Source organism: Triturus cristatus, chromosome 1_1, assembly GCF_964204655.1.
Source record: "Triturus cristatus chromosome 1_1, aTriCri1.1, whole genome shotgun sequence".
Taxonomy (NCBI): domain Eukaryota; kingdom Metazoa; phylum Chordata; class Amphibia; order Caudata; family Salamandridae; genus Triturus; species Triturus cristatus.
Window position 1 is genome coordinate 94,269,872 of NC_140579.1, and position 22,783 is coordinate 94,292,654.

A 22,783-nucleotide genomic window follows, 5' to 3' on the forward strand; every position below is an offset into this window, starting at 1 on the left:
TCCAAACTGCGCCCTCCTTGGTCCTGAGTCTCAGCGGAAATATGTTCCTGCTGCCGCGCAAGGTGGCCAAAGAGGCTATTCGTCCAGTGGCGGCTGGTGACTTTTGAAAGCGGTTGGGCGTAAAAGTTCTGGATGAGTGCCTTGTGGCCAACGTGCGCAGCAAGCGAGCCCGACTGTCATAAGTGGAGTTCGGGGGATTGAATGACCAAGTACTCTGAACACCTGACAATCACTGTGACCAAATTCACACTGCCGTCAGCCTTTGCTCCAGAGCTCAGATGGTGCCCAGATTGGACGTGCCTCAGAGCCAGAGGCTGGAAAGCAAATATTAGCCAGAGAAAATAAAGTGCTCAATTAAGTTAGGGCCATAAACTAAGCAATCAAAATGCATCTTTGTTTCAAGCAGATGGGAATGAAACTTTAATGTTCTCAGAACGCACATATCTACGTGGGGAAATAGAAGCTATTGAGGGGCATATTATCAAGACAGAAAACTGCCGCTAAAACGGCGATAATGGGCTTGATAATATGCTCTATGGAATTCCAATTTAAGCCCATGTTAGATGTTCTTCACATCTAACATGGGCTTCAATTGAAATTCCATAGAGCATATTATCAAGCCCATTATCGCCGTTTTAAAGCAGCGATAATTTTATCGCCTGTCTTGATAATATACCCCTTAGTGGGCTGAAGTTACCGCAGCTATAAACATTTGGCCAAGAAGTCCTTCTAGGCACTATCCCTGGCACACACAGATTTTTCCTCGCTGAAAGAACCTCCAGCTGCTGTGATCCATGTGGAATCTGAAGCGCCTAGTTTTGAAAGTCGAAGAGCCAGATCGGTGGATTAATGCGCTGTAAGAGATCTGTCAATATTATTGTTGCGCTGTACTTGAGAAGCTTGGAGGAGAAGCATGTGCGCTCCTTGTCACTGATGGCAGCTCTTTCGGTTCCTGAAAGGCCGCCCCTGTTTCCTTTTGTGTTTTTTTTTTTACAAAGCCATAAGACATTTTCTGTGATGATATTTTGGACAGAACATGTACACGTGGATAGGGTTTGAAGGCTTCTCCTTAAACAAGCAGCAGGTGTCTAATATTATATTTTAAAGCTGTTTCTCAAAAAGTTTCAGCTACCATTTTCAGATAAATTCCTGAGTTTAAGGATAAACTGCAGCTCACTCCTAAAATGAGGTCACCTTGGGAAACTATTGCAGTTCTCTTCCTCTTATTGTGAAACTCACTGGCAAAGCCCGCATTGTACAGGAAAAGGTATTGTTTTATTTAACAAAAATATTCAATGCATTAGAAACTTGTAAACAAAAAGAAACTTCAAGGGTTTTGTTAAAGTAACCACACTCAATAGCTGAACATTATTTTATATAAACGTTTTAATAGGTAATAGTTTTCAGTCTGTATGTATGCACTTTGCCATTTAATAAGGAAACGGTTAGAGTAGGAAAAGGCGATTAGCCCAGGACCATCCAGTTTGGTGAACCAGAGTAGCCGTGATTTGCGCTAACGTTTCTAGTGCTATGTGTAGAAATAACCATTTTGACTAAAATTCTGCCAAGTATTTAAGGGGCATATCATCAAGGACCGGCGATTATTATCGCTAAGTGCACTTAGCGCTCAGATAATTATCGCCAGCTAACGTGGATTTTTATCGCTGAGATAGCGTGCTATTAGCAACGCTTATCTCAAAAGCGATAAAAATCCTAGCACTAACTGCCAAACGTGAGATTATCGCTGGAAACCCAGCAATAATCTCACGAAGTTTGGCGTTAGCTTGCTGATAGGGCATAGCAAACGTAGCCATGATATCCACCTTCCATAAGATATCATGGCTAAGTCAGGCCTGAAGCAGGTGTAAGGAAAGTAGCGATAACCGGGGTTTTTGCTACTTTTCTTGCTGCTATGCTTCATAGCGTGGGGCTTGATGATAGGAGAAATGTCGCTTAGCGACATTTCTCCAGTCATGTCAGGGCAGGAACGCCCACTTTGCATCTCATTAGAAATGCAAAGCTGGGCGTTCAGAATTCTGGCGCGATAGCGTGACCTTGCTGATTAGGCGATAAAATTATCTACGCTTTTCGCCCGAAAACGGACGCAAAAGCGGCGATAATTTTGTATCACCTCGTTGCTGATATGCCCCAATGTGACTTATCTGAATCACCTCCTGACTATGAAATGTAACGTGAAAGCTCTGGGGACATCTGTCTAACTGGGTTGAGAGGTTTAAAGGCTTTCACTCAGGTGAAACGTAGATACAGTGCATTCCCACGAGGTTTCCTCTCACGCAGCAGTAATGCGTTGCTTGTTTTCCACCACACTACACTCACACACCTGCCACCACGAGTGATTTACTGTCCGCCAGCGCCAAAACACAATAAAATACGTTTTTGTTGTAAGCAAGGTCCCTTACCAAAGAGGCCAACAGTAGCAGAAGGTCGGCTGCTGAGTTTTTTAAAATGGCGACACCTGACTTCGAGCATGCTGCCTTCTGGCATGCATGGCTGTTAACGGCTCGGCCCTCCAGTCCCAGGACTCGCACCCCTACGTGACGCGTCGCCTGCGCCAATCGAAATGCTGCTCCTTTGCTGTTTCTGTTAGGAGAAGCATGAGAGCAGCGCAATGATTGGCCCGGTCACGCACTGCCAACACTTCCAACGCTCCTTAAGAGATTGAGGGCTGTGGCAGAAATCCCCCAACATCCTAACATTGGGCAGGTAGGAGAGGGTTCAAGTGCACATGTGGAGTTAGTCACGGTAAGGCAACCTGACATGCGCACTTCACCCCAGGCCCACATGAACCTGGCTGTGTCAATCATTTAATTAAGCTCCACACTCGTACACCCGCCATGACTCTAACTGCTGAAGTAAAAACAGTACACTGCAGCTAGGGAAAAATGATCAGTGAATCATAATATTTAATATGGGACCTGGGGCAACAAAACAAACATGGGCGCAGCACCCACACACCCTAATAAATAAACCACCGCTGTACTTCTCACTTTTTTCTAAACTTCAGAAGCTTGCAGAGTTAAAAAAAATTATATGTGTGAAGTTGCTGCGCAAAATTCTTTGCATCGTTACCCGACCCTACTTCAAAATTATGGCTATCTGGCCTGTGCTTCAACAAACAAAATTGCTAGGCTCCCGAACACAACACAGGGTGATAAGTCTGTGCTAACTGCGGACTCTTTCCCACCATTCTTATCCAAAATGGGTAATTGAGGACAACGAAGTAGCCAGAAAATTAAAGTACCTCCCCTTTGAACCAAAGCAGTGATGGAACGAAGATTCACCCTTTCACCCATCCTTTCACCCATCGACCCTCTTGCCCATCCTTTTACCCATCCATTCTTTCACCTATTCACTCACCCACGCATCCTTTCATCCACCCACACATCTTTTCACTCATCATCCTTTCATCCATTTACTCACCCACCCACGTATCCTTTCACTCATTCACCCACGCATTCTTTCAACCATTTACCCATGCATCCTTTCACCCATCATTTCACCAGTGCATCCATTCATCCATCAACCCTTTCATCCATCTTTCACTCCCCCACACATTCCTTAACCCATCCACCCTTTTACCCATCCTTTCACCCATCCACCTATCTTTTCACCCATCCATGCATTCTTTCACCTATATACCCTTTCACCCATCCACCTTTTCACCTACTCTTTCACTCACAGACCTACTTGTTCACCCAACCTTTCACTCACCCATACATCCTTTCACTCAACCTTTCAATGAATCCTTTCTGCCCTCTACCCTTTCACCCATCCGTTCACCCACGCATGCATTCTTTCACCTATCCGTTCTCCCACTCACACATAATTTCACTCATACACCCTTTTCCTCATTGTTTCACCCATCCGCTCTTTCACCCACCCATTCCTCCTCTTACCCATCCACCCTTTTTCCAACCTTTCTCTCACCCACACAGCCTTTCACCCATCCATTCTTTCACCCATGCTTTCACCCATATATGCATCCTTTCACCCTTTCTTTATCCTAACCACGTATACCCTTTCACCCATGCATACATTCTTTCATCCACCCACTACTGGGTACCCCTGCAGCCCCAGCCGCACAGGTGGGGGGGGGGCACAACCCCTTAGAAATCCCAAAACCCTTCAGATCGACCCATTCCACCCAAGGACAATGAATATCGGCGAAAAATGAAAAACTCAGGGGGCCCCCTTCAGATTCTGTAGGGGAGCATCATTTGAGTGCAAGTTTCCAGCTAGACATATGGTATATGAGAGTGCATATGGCTAGAGAATGCAGCATCTTTTCTGTATGCACCAATGGATTTCACAATGACACTGTTTATTTTTATTTATTTATTTATAAACTTATAATGCGCAACAGCTACCCGCAGTGGGTTTCCCGGCGCCAGGGATAGACTAGAGAAGAAAAAGAGAACACAATAACCATGACAACACCAAATTAACTAACAGGAAGATAAATTAAAAAGCAGAGTCTTTAATTTTTTTCTGAAGTCCAATAAGTATTTATTATATTGTTGAAGATATAACTGATGATATGAGACCCATAAAACCTGCACATACAGCAGGCTGAGCTCAGTGGTTTTGAGAGAAGAAAACTGGTCTGGTGTGCTTACAGACGCTTCGATGCGCACTCCGATATGGAACTGCAGTCAGCATTCCTCTCTCTGTCTCCGCACTCCATCCTCTCCCCAAGCTCCTTCAGTAGAGAGCAACAAGTTGCTTTAGAAGTGCTGGAAATGCTGCTCACAGTCTGGTGTGCTTACAGACGCTTCGATGCGCACTCCGATCTGGAACTGCAGCCAGCATTCCTCTCTCTGTCTCCGCACTCCATCCTCTCCCCAAGCTCCTTCAGTAGAGAGCAACAAGTTGCTTTAGAAGTGCTGGAAATGCTGCTCACAGTCTGGTGTGCTTACAGACGCTTCGATGCGCACTCCGATCTGGAACTGCAGCCAGCATTCCTCTCTCTGTCTCCGCACTCCATCCTCTCCCCAAGCTCCTTCAGTAGAGAGCAACAAGTTGCTTTAGAAGTGCTGGAAATGCTGCTCACAGTCTGGTGTGCTTACAGACGCTTCGATGCGCACTCCGATCTGGAACTGCACTCAGCATTCCTCTCTCTGTCTCCGCACTCCATCCTCTCCCCAAGCTCCTTCAGTAGAGAGCAACAAGTTGCTTTAGAAGTGCTGGAAATGCTGCTCACAGTCTGGTGTGCTTACAGACGCTTCGATGCGCACTCCGATCTGGAACTGCACTCAGCATTCCTCTCTCTGTCTCCGCACTCCATCCTCTCCCCAAGCTCCTTCAGTAGAGAGCAACAAGTTGCTTTAGAAGTGCTGGAAATGCTGCTCACAGTCTGGTGTGCTTACAGACGCTTCGATGCGCACTCCGATCTGGAACTGCAGCCAGCATTCCTCTCTCTGTCTCCGCACTCCATCCTCTCCCCAAGCTTCTTCAGTAGAGAGCAACAAGTTGCTTTAGAAGTGCTGGAAATGCTGCTCACAGTCTGGTGTGCTTACAGACGCTTTCATGCGCACTCCGATCTGGAACTGCAGTCAGCATTCCTCTCTCTGTCTCCGCACTCCATCCTCTCCCCAAGCTCCTTCAGTAGAGAGCAACAAGTTGCTTTAGAAGTGCTGGAAATGCTGCTCACAGTCTGGTGTGCTTACAGACGCTTCGATGCGCACTCCGATCTGGAACTGCACTCAGCATTCCGCTCTCTGTCTCTGCACTCCATCCTCTCCCCAAGCTCCTTCATTAGAGAGCAACAAGTTGTTTTAGAAGTGCTGGAAATGCTGCTCACAGTCTGGTGTGCTTACAGACGCTTCGATGCGCACTCCGACATCGAACTGCAGTCAGCATTCCTCTCTCTGTCTCCGCACTCCACCCTCTCCCCAAGCTTCTTCAGTGGAGAGCAACAAGTTGTTTAAGAAGTGCTGGAAATGCTGCTCACAGTCTGGTGTGCTTACAGACGCTTCGATGTGCACTCCGATCTGGAACTGCAGTCCGCATTCCTCTCTCTGTCTCCGCACTCCATCCTCTCCCCAAGCTTCTTCAGTAGAGAGCAACAAGTTGCTTTAGAAGTGCTGGAAATGCTGCTCACAGTCTTCTTAGGCCTCGGTAGCGCTCACTGAGCACAGGTTATCGGATGTATGACGTTACAACGCATGCTTTTACACCGCATGCCGTTACAACGCATTTTTTACACCGCAAGATCTGTTACAACGCCAGCCTTTACAACGCATGCTTTTACAACGACGTACACTAGATGGAGTGCTGACATTAGAAATGTATAATTTACTATTCTAACTCCAGTCCACGTTGCAGTAGGGAAGGTGTTTGGATAGTAAAACTACACTATTTCTAATGTTAGCACGCCATCTAGTGCATTTCGTTGTAATAGCATGCGTTGTAATGTCATGCGTTGTAACAGATTTCGCGTTGTAATAGTTTCGTTGTAATGGTAGTGCGGTGTAAAAGTTGCGTTGTAAAGGTTGTTCACCCAGGTTATCGGGTCGTTGTGCGAAATTCCTTAAAGAAGCTAAAAAACCATTGACTTTGGTAACTGCAAGCTCCTAATCCTAAGTGTTATTAAGATTTTTATTGGATGGACACTCTCTATGGGGTGCTCTGAAGTTTTATCACATTCTTACACCTGTTTATCGATGTTTTTATACGGGGCGGAATACCGGTTCCATTGTTTGATAGAGACTGACAACCACAGGCCAAATTTTAGTATTTTGGGTGTTACGGAACTTTGATCATATATGTAGCATTATCACTGAGACCCCATTCCTTGGGCACTTTAACATGGTTGAAGGGGCTGGGGAGACAGTGTTGTTGCATGTGCTGAAATCGTTCACTGGATCATAGTCCCATTGCAATACTTTCAGCAGGGTGTTCGCTTTTCAATGTTTCGGAGATATACCGCTGGCATCAGAAACAACCACATACAGGATGCTTGCATGGCTGGCTTGTCCCACCTAGAAACAGTAACAGATTCAGTAGAAATTATAGTGATTCTTGGGACAGTCCAAACCTTTTTAGAGCTGGTTTTATTCTGGTTAAATCTTTTTTTATATGTGATTATTATTGCTCCTTGCACTTTAGTTAAGCTGGTCCCTACCAGAGTCACATTTTGTGCTTTTTGATCATGATATGTATCACTTTTTATTGTTCTTTTTATATTGCAATGATTTTTAATAATCTGAAAAATAAAATACAGTCTATCTGTCAGTCTGTCTATCTATCTATCTATCTATCTATCTATCTATCTATCTATCTATCTATCTATCTATCTATCTATCTATCTATCTATCTATCTATCTATCTATCTATCTATCTGTCTATCTGTCTATCTGTCTATCTATCTATCTATCTATCTATCTATCTATCTATCTATCTATCTATCTATCTATCTATCTATCTATCTATCTATCTATCTATCTATCTATCTATCTCTGAGCACAAGTGCATCAACCAGCATCAAGGGAGCCTTATCAAACAAAGGGGGAAGTGAGCACACTGCCTCTCATCAAACCACTCAGTTCGCTAAGTGCAGTATGGTAAATGCAGTGCATTGTAACAATGACATCATGACATTTTTGGTGCCGCCAGTGCTGTGTATCTCTAGACATGTGTTTCAGGATTGTTGTCCTACTTTAGTAGAGAGGAAAAAGAGCGCAGTGAGTGGTACAGAGGCCTGAGAAGACTGTAAGCAGCATTTCCAGGACCTCTAAAACAACTTGTTACTCTCTACTGATGAAGGAAGTCAAATACAAAAATTCAAAGATGAATAGCCCACAAGCAGAATTGGTGCTTCCACATAACGCACCAGCTGTGATAACCTCCCGGGACATGTCTGAGGCCTCTCAACTTTAAACCTGTTAAAAAATTGGGCAACAAGCTTAGCGAGATGAGAGTAGCAGCTATTTCTATGCCCTTGTTACAGCTGACATTCTCCAATGAACAGAATATTTGCTCTCCATCTGCTGTACATGATTCAGGCTCTTATAAGAATGTTTTTAAAATGCATGATGCCCTGCATGATTATAATGTACAATTTAAGGGACCAACTGAAGTATTTCCCCTATTTTCTGTTCGTAACAGTTTGCAAATACTTGAAGCTGGCAAAAGGAGCTTGGCCTTAGACACTAATCAACAACTCTCTCCCCTCGGTTGAGAAGTAGTCTCTGCTACAGTCAGGTACCGAGATGTTGAAGGTGGGGGACACCAGTGAACAACAATCTGTTGCTGACTTTTTACTACAAAAGTCTATAGTCTATACAGATCCATCTGAGACTGAGATTATGAGTCCAAAGTTTGTCTACTTACTAGAAAATATCTTGGGGATGATAAGGAGATGAAACACCTCCGTGCCGACAGTGTCGCTTCACTTAAAGAGTGTTTGGATGAGATGGATAATAAGATGAATCAGCCATTGGAACAGGCTCAAGGATCCAGAAGATCCCGTTTCTGAAGCTGAAGAAAAACTTCTTATCGCAATAGATTGAAATGTTCAGTTAGATAAACTAATAATCTAATCTCAATATAGACAGGAGAAAATGGAAAATCATTTGAGGTGCTCTAAATTGCAAATTATCGGGATGCCCAAACATAAAGAGGATTGTGTTGGGCCTTTCTTTCTTTGTGGTTGAGGTATTGTTAAGGACATATGTTCTTCCAGAGTACCTGCAAGACCTTACAATAACAAGGACGCACAGAGTCCCTTTGAAGTGGATTTCTAAGCAGACTGTTGGCAAGGCAACACAGGAAAAAATTGCATGAAGTAAGATTAGTGTTAAATATTTCCCCAAAAGAGGTGCACAGCTCACGAGTAGGAGTGAAATTAATACAGTCTTTCTGAATCACTATAAGAATATTTATAATAATTCACAAACACTCCCTAAGGGGTGAGAGGTCCTGTCCTTCCTTTGTCCTTCCTAAGCACAGCTACTTCACGCATGAAAAAGGGCAGAGTAAAATCAATGTGAACCTTAAATCCCTGTGGGAAACCCTAAAAGGTATTAAAATTGCCCTTACACACTAGTTAGTGTCATGCTTCATCATAGGACTTGCTACAACACTCCTCTGCAGACCTATGCTTGGTGTGGAGCATAATATATTTTTTTCTTTTTCTGAGGACCAGAATATCCCTCCACTAGTGGGACCTCATCAACACAAAAACATAAAACTAACTACTAGAGTACTCTCTCAATTTTATTCTGGGGCTCCCTTAGCAATATTAAAAATCTATTTTATGGGGTTAATTTGGATAATCAGTACCCTGCATTACACTAACTAGTGTATGAGGGCAATTTTATTACCTTTGTGGGTTCTCCATGCAGGGTTTAAGGTTCAGTTTGTTTTCCTCTTCCTTTTTTCGTCTGTTAAATGTTTATAATAATTGTCAGAAAATTGACCCAAAATAATTTGGAAGGGTTTGTCATCGCGCTCCCTATTTCTTTGTTCCATCAGGAACATGAACTGCGGTTGTTAGAACCTTTGACAATAGACAAATTAAATAAAGTAATTTCTAATCTCCCTAATGGGAAAGCTGCTGAGAAGATGCTTTTCCTTCAGAATTTGTTTTAAAACATTTTAAGAAGGTTTGAATTCCAAACTCCTAAAGCTTGCTAATTATATTTTAATATAGGGATAGTTGTCATTTAAAAAAAAAAAAAAGGTAAGAACCTCGTAGATACAAATTCATCTTGTCCAATTAGTCTTCTGAATTCAACCTATAAAATGCTAACTAAATAAATAGCAAATGGAGTGAATAGTGCGGAGGATTGGCTGATTCAAATGAATCAAAATAGTTTTATCGCGAGGTGTCAACTATATGCAATTGTGAATTACTTAATAGAAGCTATAGATATTTGTAATACCAAACACATTCTGGCCATGGTGCTGTTATTTGATACTGAGAAAATCTTTGACCTTGAGTCCTGGAACAGTTTTTTTAGTATATTAAAAAGGTTCCGTTTTCTCTTCCAGCTCACAAGCATTTTAAGCAATTTCTATAGTGATGCTGAGGCTAGATTGAATTTGAATTCTTTTGAAGCTGGTTCTTTTAAAGTTAAACATGGAACTAGACATGGTTGTCCTTTTTCCCCCATTTTTGTGCACTTTTTATAGAGATACTTACTATCGCGATTTAAAATGATGATACCCCAGATCCTCCTTTGCAGAATATGGGTAAAATTCAATTGTAAGCCAATGAAATATTGCAGTTTCTGAAGCAAGATAAGGAGCTAAAGGAGAGAGTTTTGAAGAGTTTTTCACACCTTCAAGAACTGGGCAGATATAAATAAATAAAGCGAAACAGACATTTTAATATGCAATTGCATTTCTGAAATATTGGAGACAGAGATTTGAGAATTTTATAATAGTCGAGCAAAGTACTATCTTGGGATCAGTTTTACCTGATCTATAGGATCTGAATTATATACCTTTGCTATTCGATGTGGATGTCTGATATTGAAATGGCATTCACTCACTCTGACAATTAATTATAGGGTAGTTTTAATATGGATGTCGATTTTACCATTATTTAATGTTGCTGACTCTCTGCATCTTTGATGCAACTTAAAACAAAATAGATGTTATGTTCTCACCAATAATTTGACACTACAATTCCCCAGCAGAGAGTGGGGCCTAGCACCCCCAATATTAAAATGTATTATTATGTGTTTTTGTATATAAGGCATATATAAAGATAGGCATGTAGCACACCATCACTTTGATCATGGGTTAATGGTGATAATCTTAAATGATTATAAATGATATTAATATTGAGGACATTTTGAGATTGATCAAATCCACAAAGAAAGTGCATTATAAGGTACTTCAGTGTATTTTTAAAAGGAAAGGGCAGTTTTTAAAGTATTTTTCCATTCCCAATACAAACGCTGTAACTCTGTTTAAAGATGTAAAAGTTTTGGGGCGTGGCAAAGCAGCGATCCATGATGGCCGCATAGAGTAGAGCTCCGTCGCCCGACTTTTCCACACGTCTATCCGGCACCTCCATCCGAACCTTCTAAATGTGGCCCCGTGCATCGGAACTTTAGCGGTGTCCATCCCGCCCATCCCGGCTCGCGTCCGGCATTTGGGAAGGAAGATACTGGGACTGGAACAGTGAGGCCTGCTCGCTGATCAGAAGCCGGGACCCACAGTGCCGCGGGAGGCCGGGGCGAGGCTCGGCTGTGCGGAAGACTTCTTGCAGCGGTGCGAGATTCTGGAGACTTCGCTGCTGGGGGGAAAGGGTGACTGCATTGTACAGACCGGGACCCCGCCGTGACCCACAGTCAGCAGAGGTCCGGTGAAGAGGCTCCGTGGGGCAGAAAGGGCCCAGAAACAGCACCATCCTTGCGCGGTGGGCCGAAAATCAGCAGACGGCGGAGCTGCGCCACGGAGGCCTGTGGCGCATTGTTATGCTCCTCCCACCTGCGGCTGCAGACAAGGACAGTGACTGCTGGGCTCTACACACAAGGGCCCATTGTGTTGAAGCTGTGGCCCGTAACACCACCGAGAACCGAGGGAGTGCTGCGGTCGGGCAGTTTGCATCCCGAGCTGCGCCATAGAAGACCCTGCAATATTATCGCCACGGAGAAAAGCAGGTGAGAACCCCCCCCGAGCGGACAGTACTTGTGCATGGCCAAGCACCAGTGACGTCCCATGAAGGAGGGCACATTGGGTCTAGCGAGGCTCGAGTTTCAGCCCTGACACCAGGTTTATCAACTGTGGCTGCACTATACAGCAGTGGGCTCCCTCAGGGGGTAACAGAGACTGTGTTGGTTCCCCCTTCACCTGAGCCATTGGAGTCTGCAATACCACGGACTCACCAGCATAGTGCAATTAGAGACCGTGCCAACACCTGCCCTGTGTGACCTGGAAGGGCCAGAGCGACTGATCAGCAGCGCAATGGACCGCAGTAAAGGCTCCGGGGCCCGAAGCTCAAGGGGGCGCAAACAAACAAATTAGACCGCTACACTGTTCCTACAGACACGCAACAGAACCGACTGTCCAGAGATGCCTCCCAAAGTGGCTCTGGTGCAGAGGAGCAGGGATTGTCACTAAAAGATGTCATGGACGCTATCACCGGAGTCAAAACCTCCCTTGAACATAAAATGGATTCAATGGCAACTGACGTAAACCTCATCAGGGCAGATCTGACGAAGCTAAACGAGAAGGTCAAGCAGATGGAGATCACTACCACAAGTCTCGTCGGGGATATCACGCAGCTTCAAGGAGAAGTCCGCGCATTACAAGACTTCCGCAAACTCACAGACTTAAAACTGGAAGACTACGAGGGCCGTTTACGGCGCAACAATCTCTGCATTTTGGGTGTTCCAGAAAAATCAGAGTGGCAGTCCCCTGACCTCTTTGTTGAAGACCATATCCTAAAACATGTACAGCCTTAATGCCTCAGCAAGTTCTTTGTCATCGAGCGGGCAAATAGAGTCCCGGACGGCCGTCCCAAGCCGGGCGCTCCCCCGCGGCGGATGTTGGCCAGAGTTCTGAACTTTCGAGACAGGGATGTCATCCTTCAGAATGCCAGGAAGGGGGCCCCCCTCCGTTTTGAGAATGCAGACATAACCTTTTTCCAGGATTTCACGCAGAGGGTACAAAGGCAGAGGAGGTCGTTCCTCTCGGTGAAACGAGTACTTAGAGACAGAGGAGGCCTGAAATATTCAATGTTATTTCCAGCACGTCTTCGAGTCGAGGCGGATGGGAGGGCATGGTTTTTTGAACATCCTGAAGCTGTGGCAGACTGGATCGAGCACCATGGAATGAGGAGTCCAGGCGACCAGCCTGAGGAGAGGACCGTGTCAGCAGTTATTTCCGGATTGAGTGAATGGGGCCTGGGACGGGGTGGGCTTGGGTGGGGAGTTCCTTATTTCTAATCCTTTACTAGGGTGGACACTTTCAGACTTGACACATTTCTTTAAAGGGGGATGTACTTTTGACTTTGTTGGGGACAGGGAAGCGGAGCGCTTTATTTCCCTCTTTTCTTCTACTCTTAGTTCTTTACGTGGGCGACAGGCACTCTGCAAGTTTTCGATGGGCAGTTCTAGGCCCAGAGTGCAGGGCAGCGGGGTGGAGGGTTGTTGGGTGGGGGTGTTCTGTTTGGTTTTAGTTGTACACACTGCATCAGTAACTTCTATTGGCCCATGCGGGATTCACCTCGAGCTCACGAGGGGTGGGTATTATGATGAAGAAATCCTTTCCTCTTGTGGTACAGGCAACATGGACAGACGACCGGGGACGATATATTGGGGTCTCCGGCACATGGGAGGGGCACCCCATCACACTTCTGTCGGTTTATGTGCCACCTGGCTTACAAGCCACCACCTTTAGAGACTTAGGGACTATGTTGCTAGCTATTCCAGAGGGGCTGTTAATATTGGGAGGGGACTTCAACTCAGTAGTCTCGGGCGAGCTAGATCGCCATCCCCCCCGAGGAGTGAGCTCCACATCATGTTGGTTTCCTGAATGGTAGATAGCTGGCGGACCTATCACCTAAACACAGTGCAGCATACCTTCCATTCCGGGGCACACGGGAGCCTCTCACACATAGATTATTTTTTGATCCCCGCATCTCAGATTGCTCACATCCATGAGATTAAACACCTGGCCAGGGGTATTTCTGACCAATCGCCAATCTGGCTTCATGTGGTTCTTAATTACAAACAGGTGGGACGGGTGGCCGCAATCAACCAATGGTATTTCCGAGATCCTAAAATTCGCAAGGAACTTCTCGCAGCAATAGATAATTATTTTAGTGACAATGAGGGCACAGTAGACTCCCCACAGACGCTATGGGAAGCCTTCAAGACAGTAATTCGGGGTCATGCCCTATCCCTAATCTCGGGGAAGAAAAAAGATTACCATAGAGAGATAGTGGCCATTGAAGCGGAGATTAGCCAATTAGAAACTGACCTGGAATCAGAAGTTACACCCGACAAACTCCACTATCTCAAGCTCCGACAGCAGGAATATAGAGCATTGGCGACTGGCCAGGGCCTTGGGGAGAGCTGCACAGGGACGGTTATATGAGGTGGGAGACAAAGCCGGGAAACTACTAGCCTGGTTGGATAAACAAGAGCCGTCTAGTGCCGGAACTTCGGGGGGGAGGAGGCAGCCCCCTCACAGATCCCCAAGACATTGTTGACAGGTTTGCGGCCCATTTTGGTGCTGTCTACTCATCAGTTGCTCCCTATTCCATAGAGGACTCCCGTCAGATGCTAGCAGACATAACACTGCCCAAGCTTTTGGTAGACAACCGTGACTTTCTGGATAGCAACATATCCAATGAGGAAATAGCGAAAGCAATCAGGTCCATCAATTTGGGGAAGGCCTCCAGCCCTAATGGACTTTTGGTCGAACTATACAAACTTAAACCGGACAGACTGGCCCCATATCTCAAGGCCATGTATGGGGACTCAAGGGAAAAGGGGCTCCTACCGATAGACCAAAGGACTGCCACCATAATCACTGTCCATAAGAAGGGGAAACCTAAAACTGACTGGGGGTCGTACAGACCGATTTCCCTCCTGAATGCAGAGCCCAAGATTCTGGCCAAGCTTTTGGCCAACCGTCTGATCACAGTGATCGAGACTCTAGTCCATCCAGATCAATCTGGTTTCGTTCCACATCGTAACAAAGCGCTTAACTTGCGTAGGGTGCATGGAGTATTAGGCAGAGTGGCCTCCATCTTAGAACCAGCTGTAATAGTCTCCCTGGATGCCACCATGGCCTTTGACACCATTGAATGGCCGTATCTTTGGGCAGTTCTGGAGAAGATGGGGTTTGGCCCGAAATATATTCAATGGGTGCAGCTCCTATATGCTAAACCTCTAGCGCAAGTGGTAGTTGTTAGACTTGGGGGTCTCTAGTTGGCACAGGTATGCACTTGTGACAAATAGGGACCCTCGCCTCTAGTCAGGGTAAAGGGGTACACTCCTAAAATAACCCCTGCTCACCCCCTTGGTAGCTTGGCACTAGCAGACAGGCTTATCTCAGAGGCAGTGTGTAAAGCATTTGTGAACACATACAGTAATCAAGTGACAACACTACAGATGGACACCACACAGGTTTTATATAGAAAATAAGTATTCTTTATATAGATTTACCACAAGACCATTAAACGACAAAAATACACAATACTGTTACTTTAGATGGTAGAATTTAGCTTAGTTCTCTTTAGTTCTTAAATGTGACACTTTAAGTCAATGTACGTTTTAGATGTGACACGCAGGGCAACAAAAGTGTTGCAACGATGTTGATGCGTAAAGATTATGGTGCAAAGATGATGTTGCGAGAAGACTCGATTCGATGCGTCAGCTGCAGCGGCGACACACTTTTACGCGATGCGACGAGAGCGGCCTTGGCAGCGACACTCTTCTCCGATGTTGCGAGACGCTTCCGCTCGATGTGATGCTGCAGCGGCGACACCCCTTTACGCGATGCGACGACAACAGCTCCGACGGCGGCACGCTTCTCCGTGGATGCAAGGCGCTTTTCTTGATGCGGTGCTATGCGACAACTACAATGGCTGCGATGGTGACACGCTTCTTCCTCGATGCGAGACTCTTCTCTTGATGCGGTGCAATGCGTCAGCTACGATGGCTGCGATGGCGACATGCTTCTTCGGCGTTGCGAGACAGTTCCTGGCTGATGCGAGACGCTTCCCGTCGATGCGACAGCTGCAGCGGCGACACACTTTACGCGATGCTCCGACAACAGCTCCCACTGCGGCATGCTTCTCCTTCTTGAGTCGCGCTTCCAGCTCCCTGCGACACGCAGTCCTTCAGAAGGCCCAACAACAGCAGCAGGCACTTCCAAAGAACTCTGGGGAGCTGGGGGGTGAAGTCTGTTGTTCCTGAGACTTCAGCAGGAGGCAAGCTCTTTTCCAAGCCCTTGGAGATCCTTCACAGGTTGAGCAAAAGTACACACAAAGTTCCTTTCTCCTCTCTTTGGCAGTAGGCAACCCCTGTAGGCCAATCCCCCAGTTTCAGGGATAGTCTCTCCTCAGTTTCTTCTTGGTTCCTCTCCTCAGCAGAGTTTCTTCTTGTTTCCCAAAGTGATCTAATTTCTTGGCATCAGGGTCCCAATATTTATACCCCCAAATCCTTTGTCCTCTGAGGGCAGAGGGGCCTTTGCCCAGTCCAAACCAGTTCTGGAGCACTCTATTTACATGTCTCCTTCTTTCCTTTCACAGTGCAGGGCAGAAACATCAGACGCCCCACAGGAGGTGGAGCCAGCATTGTGGAGGGAAAGCACATCCCTGGAGCACTTTGTTGACATGATTCCTTCTCTCCTTTCACAGTGCAGGGCAGAGACATCTGACGCACCACAGGGGGTGGAACCAGCACTGTGGGGGGCAGGCACTGTCCTATTCAGGTCCCAGGTGCAACTCCTCCCTCCCATCTGGATGCAGATCTCTCTATTCACCACTGGGCGGACTCACCCTGACTCCTGGAATCCCCCAGCCCTATCACTCAAACTCCAGACAAGGAATACACAACCTAGCAGAGGCAGGTTTGAATGGTTAGACAAGAAAATACCTACTTTCTAAAAGTGGTATTGTCAAACACAGAATATTAAAACCAACTTCAATAAAAGATGCATTTGGTCATTCTGAGTTCAGGCATACTAAATTCGAATTTCTACCATATTCCCTGAGTCAGTTAGGATTATAAGATGTAATAATCAAACTGCCCATTCTGGCCTATGGAGAAGAAGTAGCCTTGCAATAGTGAAAAACGAAAATGGCTGTAATTCACTATTAGAACATGCCACACACACCAGGGCATGTCCTACCTTATACTTACAATGCACCCTGCCCGTGGGCCTACCATAGGGGTGTCTGATATGAAGAAAAGGGAAGGTTTAGGGACTGGCAAGTGGGTGCACTTGCCCAGTCAGCATGACAGTACCGGACTGCACGCAGGCTACGCAATGGCAAGCCTTAGACACACTTTTACAGGCTGCTTCTGTGGGTGGCACAATCAGTGCTGCAAGCCCACCAGCAGCATTTGGATTTACAAGCCCTGGGCACTCCTGGTGCACTGTACTAGGGTCTGACAGGTAAACCAAACCAACCAATCATGGAATCACTAATTCGTACAATAATTTACAAAAGGGAGAGCATATGCACTTTAGCACTGATCAGCAGTGGTAAAGTGCCCAGAGTCATAAAACAGCCACCAACAGGTCAGAAAAAATATAGGAGGAAGGCAAAAAGTTCAGGGATGACCCTGCAAAAAGGGCCAAGTCCAACAGTAGTTAATAAAAAAAAGTCAGCCACCTTTGAGCTGGGTCGGTGGACTCGGCAGGGATGTCCGTTGTCCCCCCTCCTGTTTGCCCTAGCAATGGAACCATTGGCATCCTGGATACGCAGAGACCCGATGATTCGGGGCATGCGCTGGTTCCCGGAGTGGGAAGACCGCATCTCGCTCTACGCAGACGATATCCTACTTTTATCTGACTTCTCCGAAGAGGTCCCTGATTGTCATCTTGGATATCCTTGCTATTTTCGGTAGATTCTCCGGATGCTCTATTAACTGGAGTAAATCCCTGTTCTTTGCCTTGGCAGGAGAGCTGCCTATCCCTCCGAAGGGGTGCCCAATACAGATACATACAGAGGGCTTCAAGTATTTGGGAATTTTCCTCTCCCTAGATCCATCACTTCGTTATACCCAGAACCTGCTCCCGCCTCTAACCAGGCTGCGGAAAGACATAAACAATTGGAAGTCACTCCCGCCCTTCCCTACAGGGAAAACTGGCCCTTTTTTAAATTACGTCTTTGCCGCGGTTTTTATATGCCCTGCAGAATTCCTTAGACCTGGCCCCAAAGTGCTACTTCAGGGAGGTGGAAGGCCTTCAGCGGGACTTGCTATGGAATGGAAAGCCACGTATCGACCTCAGTAAGCTCACCTTGAACTGGTACGACAGGGGCATCAGCCTCCCTGACATTAAAAAGTACTATTAGGCGGCCCACCTAGCTGCCATCAATCATGGCACCTACACCCGTCCTGGGGATCCAGGCTATAATATGGATAGATGGCTTCTCTCTGGTGGGAACTATAATAGAGCCCTTTATTCCAAACCACAATGCTTTAAACTCACGGGCCCCACCAAACATTCGATCCATGTTTGGCACGCTGCCACTAAATGCCTTGGATGGGATTGAAGGCTTACATGTGCGACCCCGTTATGGGACTCAGAACAGCTGGGTAGTTTGTGGAAAAGTAAGGGATTTGACAAGTGGGACCTCATAGGTCTCTCGCGTATAGGTGATCTGTGGGACAAGTCGGATGTTAAATCATTCGCCACTCTGCAACAGCACTTCGAGCTAGCTGACTCAGAACTATTCCGTTACACACAGGTCAGACACGCGTTGCGATCCCATCTGCAGCATGGTACCACCCTTCCCGAATCTTCCCCATTGGAGGATAGAGTATTAGACGGCCACGTCCCTGATAACACTATCACACTGATACATAAAAAGTTGATAAATAATATGCCAGAGCCTCTTCAATCACTTCGGGAGCGATGGTCCAGAGATGGAATCGAGATGGACGACGAGGAATGGCAGGAGGCCGTTTCCTCACCTAGAGTCGTGGCAATACCTGCGCGCCTCCGACTAGTCCAACTTAAAGTCCTTCATAGGGTTTATGTGACAGGACCCCAGTTGGTATGGATGGGGAGAATGGACGGGGGGGATTGCAGATGGGGATGTGGCCAGATGGGTGCTTTTATGCACATAATTTGGGAATGCAGCAGTATTCAACCCTACTGGCGCAAAGTACACGACATCATTAACACAGTTTTATTCAAGCAACTCAGCGTTGAAGCTCGCAGATGCCTATTGAATATTTGGGAACCGACAGATCTGAATGATTACATGACACAATGGGTCACTTTGGGGCTTATGCTCGCTAAGAGAAACATTGCACGCCGGTGGAGAGCGTCGCATCCTCCTACAGTGGGTGACTGGGAAAAAGATCTGGACTGGTCAATGTTCAGAGAAAAGACGGTATATGTGGCCCGAGGTTGCCCTAAGAAGTGGACCCCTGGCTGGGGCTTGTGGAATTCCTATCGTGGGGACATATGTCAACCGCTCCTCACCATCGGCAGTGAAGATCACCCTTCACCCTAGACTTTCCAAGGGATATTTTGTAATGATTGATTTTACCTATTGTTCTCATGTAGCCTGACTTATTACTTCCTCTGTACTGTAATTGATTAGCTGATGTCTATTAATAAAAAAGTTTTATAAAAAAAAAAGATTTAAAATTTAGGGATCAATCCCTCATAGATAAGACAATAGTATCTAGACAGAAAATTAACTGGATTTCCAAACTCTCATATTTTTGAATCAATGAGGGCAGAAACCATGGACCACCTTGGAACCTTCAATAAAAGTTTTCAAAGGCTGGCTTATGTGGGCATGTAATGACACTTGCCATATTTTATTAAGTATGGATCCATGCTCCATGAAGACTATTGAAATGTTGTGCTCCAATTTAATCGAGAACACAAGTGGAAGGCTTGTAGGGTTTTGGCGAAATTATTTCTCAAGTGTCAAGGAAACAGATACCTTACCAAAAGTCTCTCATACATAAAAGAAAATATTATTTTAACATCAGATATTAGGAAGAAAATTTATGAGAATAATTTCTTTATTTGAAGGGGGACCATTTACCAAAAATGCAGTCCTGTGCTAATTGGCTAATTTATTGTACACTCAAGATCATCAGTTATGAATCAGAAATTAATTTACAGCTCCATCCACATTGCCTGCTTATGGATTTTGCAAATGTAAAGATCTAAATTTTTTCCTACTTTTTACAAGTAGCATGCAAAGACCTATAGAATTAAAAAGGAAGAATTATATGTGGCTCACTGGTTCAAAACAAAAATATTTGAAGCTTTGGTGAAATTTTCTATAGAATATTCTTACACAATTTCTCTTATAATGCACATAGACATGTGTAAAGTTTTTTTTAATGAAGTGTTGCATATTTATACTAACCACATAGTAGATGAAATGTGGATGTCTATTTAATTAATCTATGCGATTATTAAATGGAAGTGGGTATTGGCTTCATATTCTCCCTTAATAATAACATTAAAAAATTATATTATATTCTGCTTCAGCATTCGCAGCAAAGATGATGTTGTTATTGACATCATAAGTAACATTACAATTCACATGAATATCAACTACGGAGAATTTCTTTCTTCCATCGTGTTACAGTACAGATACACACTCACATCAATGTGTATACAGTGTAAGGTAGTCCTTTTTTGACAGTGGAACGGGTGCCTTTCAGCCCCAAATGATATAGCAAGATCTGCGATATTAACAAGTGTGACTGCAGTAGTTCTGTTTTCTATGTATTCTTTAGAACAGCATTAATGTGCTGACAGTGGTACTCTTCTTTATCACTATTCTGAAAATAGTGACTTTGTCGATGAAGCAAATAGTAATGTTATATGTGATGTCACTAATGATGTCCTCAATGTCCTTTTTGATGTTAATGACATCTTGTATGAGGTCATGAACAATACATTATAGGTGAGGTATTGTTGAGCAGCTCACCATAGGTGGAATATTTGCATCATAATCATAATGTCCCATGAAATCAAATTCTTAATGTTTTTCAATACTGTAAGCTAGATACTGATCTTTGTGCTGCACAATAACTTCCCTAACATAAAGTTTGCCAGTGAAACAATATATTTACAAAGCGGGAACTCTCTATTACACATATATACACTAGTATCAGGTCATAAATCAGATCCAAGATCATTTTGTAATATATCAAAGACAGCAGAAAACAAATAAAATATGTTTACTAATCAGCTTTCTATGATTCTGATAACCTTTAAAAAAATCTATTTTTTTTCTTCACAGGTCCGCCCATCAAAGAAAATTATTTGGATGAAAGTGTATTTTCTTATCAAAGGTAGAGGAGACAAGCTGTTCACAAGAAGTCATGCAGTTGGCTGCTTCTTTGTTGGAGATCAAAGGAGCAAAACACAAAATATTAGGCAATACTAAAAATAAGACAGTCACGCACCCTGGTGGACTTTTTTGCTCCATTCATAAAGTGCAAGAGAATGCATCCTGTAACCAGGGCCTTTCTTCTCATTGTGGTTGTTTATTCTTGCAGTAAAAGACTAACTGATAGAGGTAGCCTTTCCCAGCCTGCACACTTTTGTGGGTAGTTCAGGTTTTTGAAATTCAGAATGTGGGGCCTGAATCCAGACAACAGTAGTTTAAACAGTTGGGAAGAAAATAGTGAACATCTGGAATATGAACATCTGGAATATGACACTGTTTTAATCTTAGCCTGAGTTCTCAAATCCAATGCAATATACACACTTCCTGTCAGCACCTCCCATAAATGGACCCACTCATTATATTCAATGCATATAGGTCAGGACTCAATTTCTCAACCGTCAAGTGCAAGTTTTGATCTTCCAATCTACTTTAAGGATCGACATCTGGTGTGTGTAAAGCATTCAAAGATGGATGTGCCTGTCAGTTATTTTTAATTCTTCTTGAAGTGCAAGGAACTGTAGGTAACTCACACTGCAAGATTTGATCCAACTACCATGTAAAGTAATGACTAACCATAAATTCTCCGTCCATTACAAGACTTATTGTTCTGCTGTCCGTTGTAAGGAACACTTTTAATCTTTAGCTGATGCAAAGATATTTAATCTAAGTTATCATTTCAGGGGCTGAATTTTAATTATCTGTCTACTGCAAAGATCAAAGATCAATTACCCTTTGTGTGCAATAGCTGACCTTCAATTTCCTGTCCATTGCAAGGAGTGATCATTCTGCTGTTAAAGGCAAGGACTAACATGCAACATTACAAGGACCAGTTCTCATGCCGTTCACAACTAAAATCAACCTACATACTCTTTCCAATGAAAATAATGGTCCTCTTACCCATCATATTAAAAGTGATCTACACATTGTCAGATAAAATTATTGCTCTTGTATTGCTGTATTTAAGTATTTGTATTCATATGGACTGATGCAGGGCTTGAACGTCTGTTTAGTATGAGGATTGATATTTTTACCATCTATTGCAAGGACTGGCCTTCAAGACTTCACCTGGTAAAATAACAATATTCAAACCACTCAGGTCAAGGACAGCCGTCCATTCACCAAGTGTAAATATCAAGTTCATTCTACATGCAGTGGATGAATTGAGTAACCTAAATTTCAGTCAGATAGCTGGTTCTCTGTCCTCTCAGTTTCATTGCAAAGAGTTTTAGTTTAGTTTTATACATTTATAAAGCGCATGGTTACACTGTTTCGGTGTGTCCCCGCGCTGTGACACAAGAGAAGAAATTGCAGGAGAGAGGAGCGCTCGCTATGAGTCTATGAGAAAGCCGCCAGGTTGAATAGCCATGTTTTGAGCTTTTTGCGTTAAAGTGTTTCGGAGGTCTCTGTTCTTAAGTTTATTGGCAGCGTATTCCAGGTTTTTGCCGCTAGATATCTGAAGGAGCGGGCTCCTAATCTGGCTTTATATATCCTGGGTACTTTAGCCAAGGCCATGCCAGAGGATCGCAAAGTCCGCCCCGGTTTGTATTCCATTAGTAGAGAATGCAGATATTTGGGGCCGGACTTCATAAGGATGTGATGGCTGTAGCATAGAGCCTTAAAAAAGACCCTTTTTCCCACTGGCAACCAGTGAAGTTTTTCCAGGGCCTTTTCTGAATTTGCTCTTCTGGG

At 44.5% G+C, this 22,783-nt stretch overlaps 1 protein-coding gene across 1 annotated transcript in view; it reads left to right on the plus strand.

The window, feature by feature from the left end:
• Positions 1 to 22,044, plus strand: part of LOC146869596 (solute carrier family 60 member 1-like) — a 214,227-nt gene extending 192,183 nt beyond the window's left edge. The window contains exon 10 of the mRNA XM_085607871.1: positions 20,945 to 22,044. Within this exon, the coding sequence (XP_085463997.1) occupies positions 20,945 to 21,000 (56 nt within the window). The 3' untranslated portion in view covers positions 21,001 to 22,044. The remainder of the gene's footprint in view (positions 1 to 20,944) is intronic.
• The last annotated feature ends 739 nt before the right edge of the window (positions 22,045 to 22,783 follow it).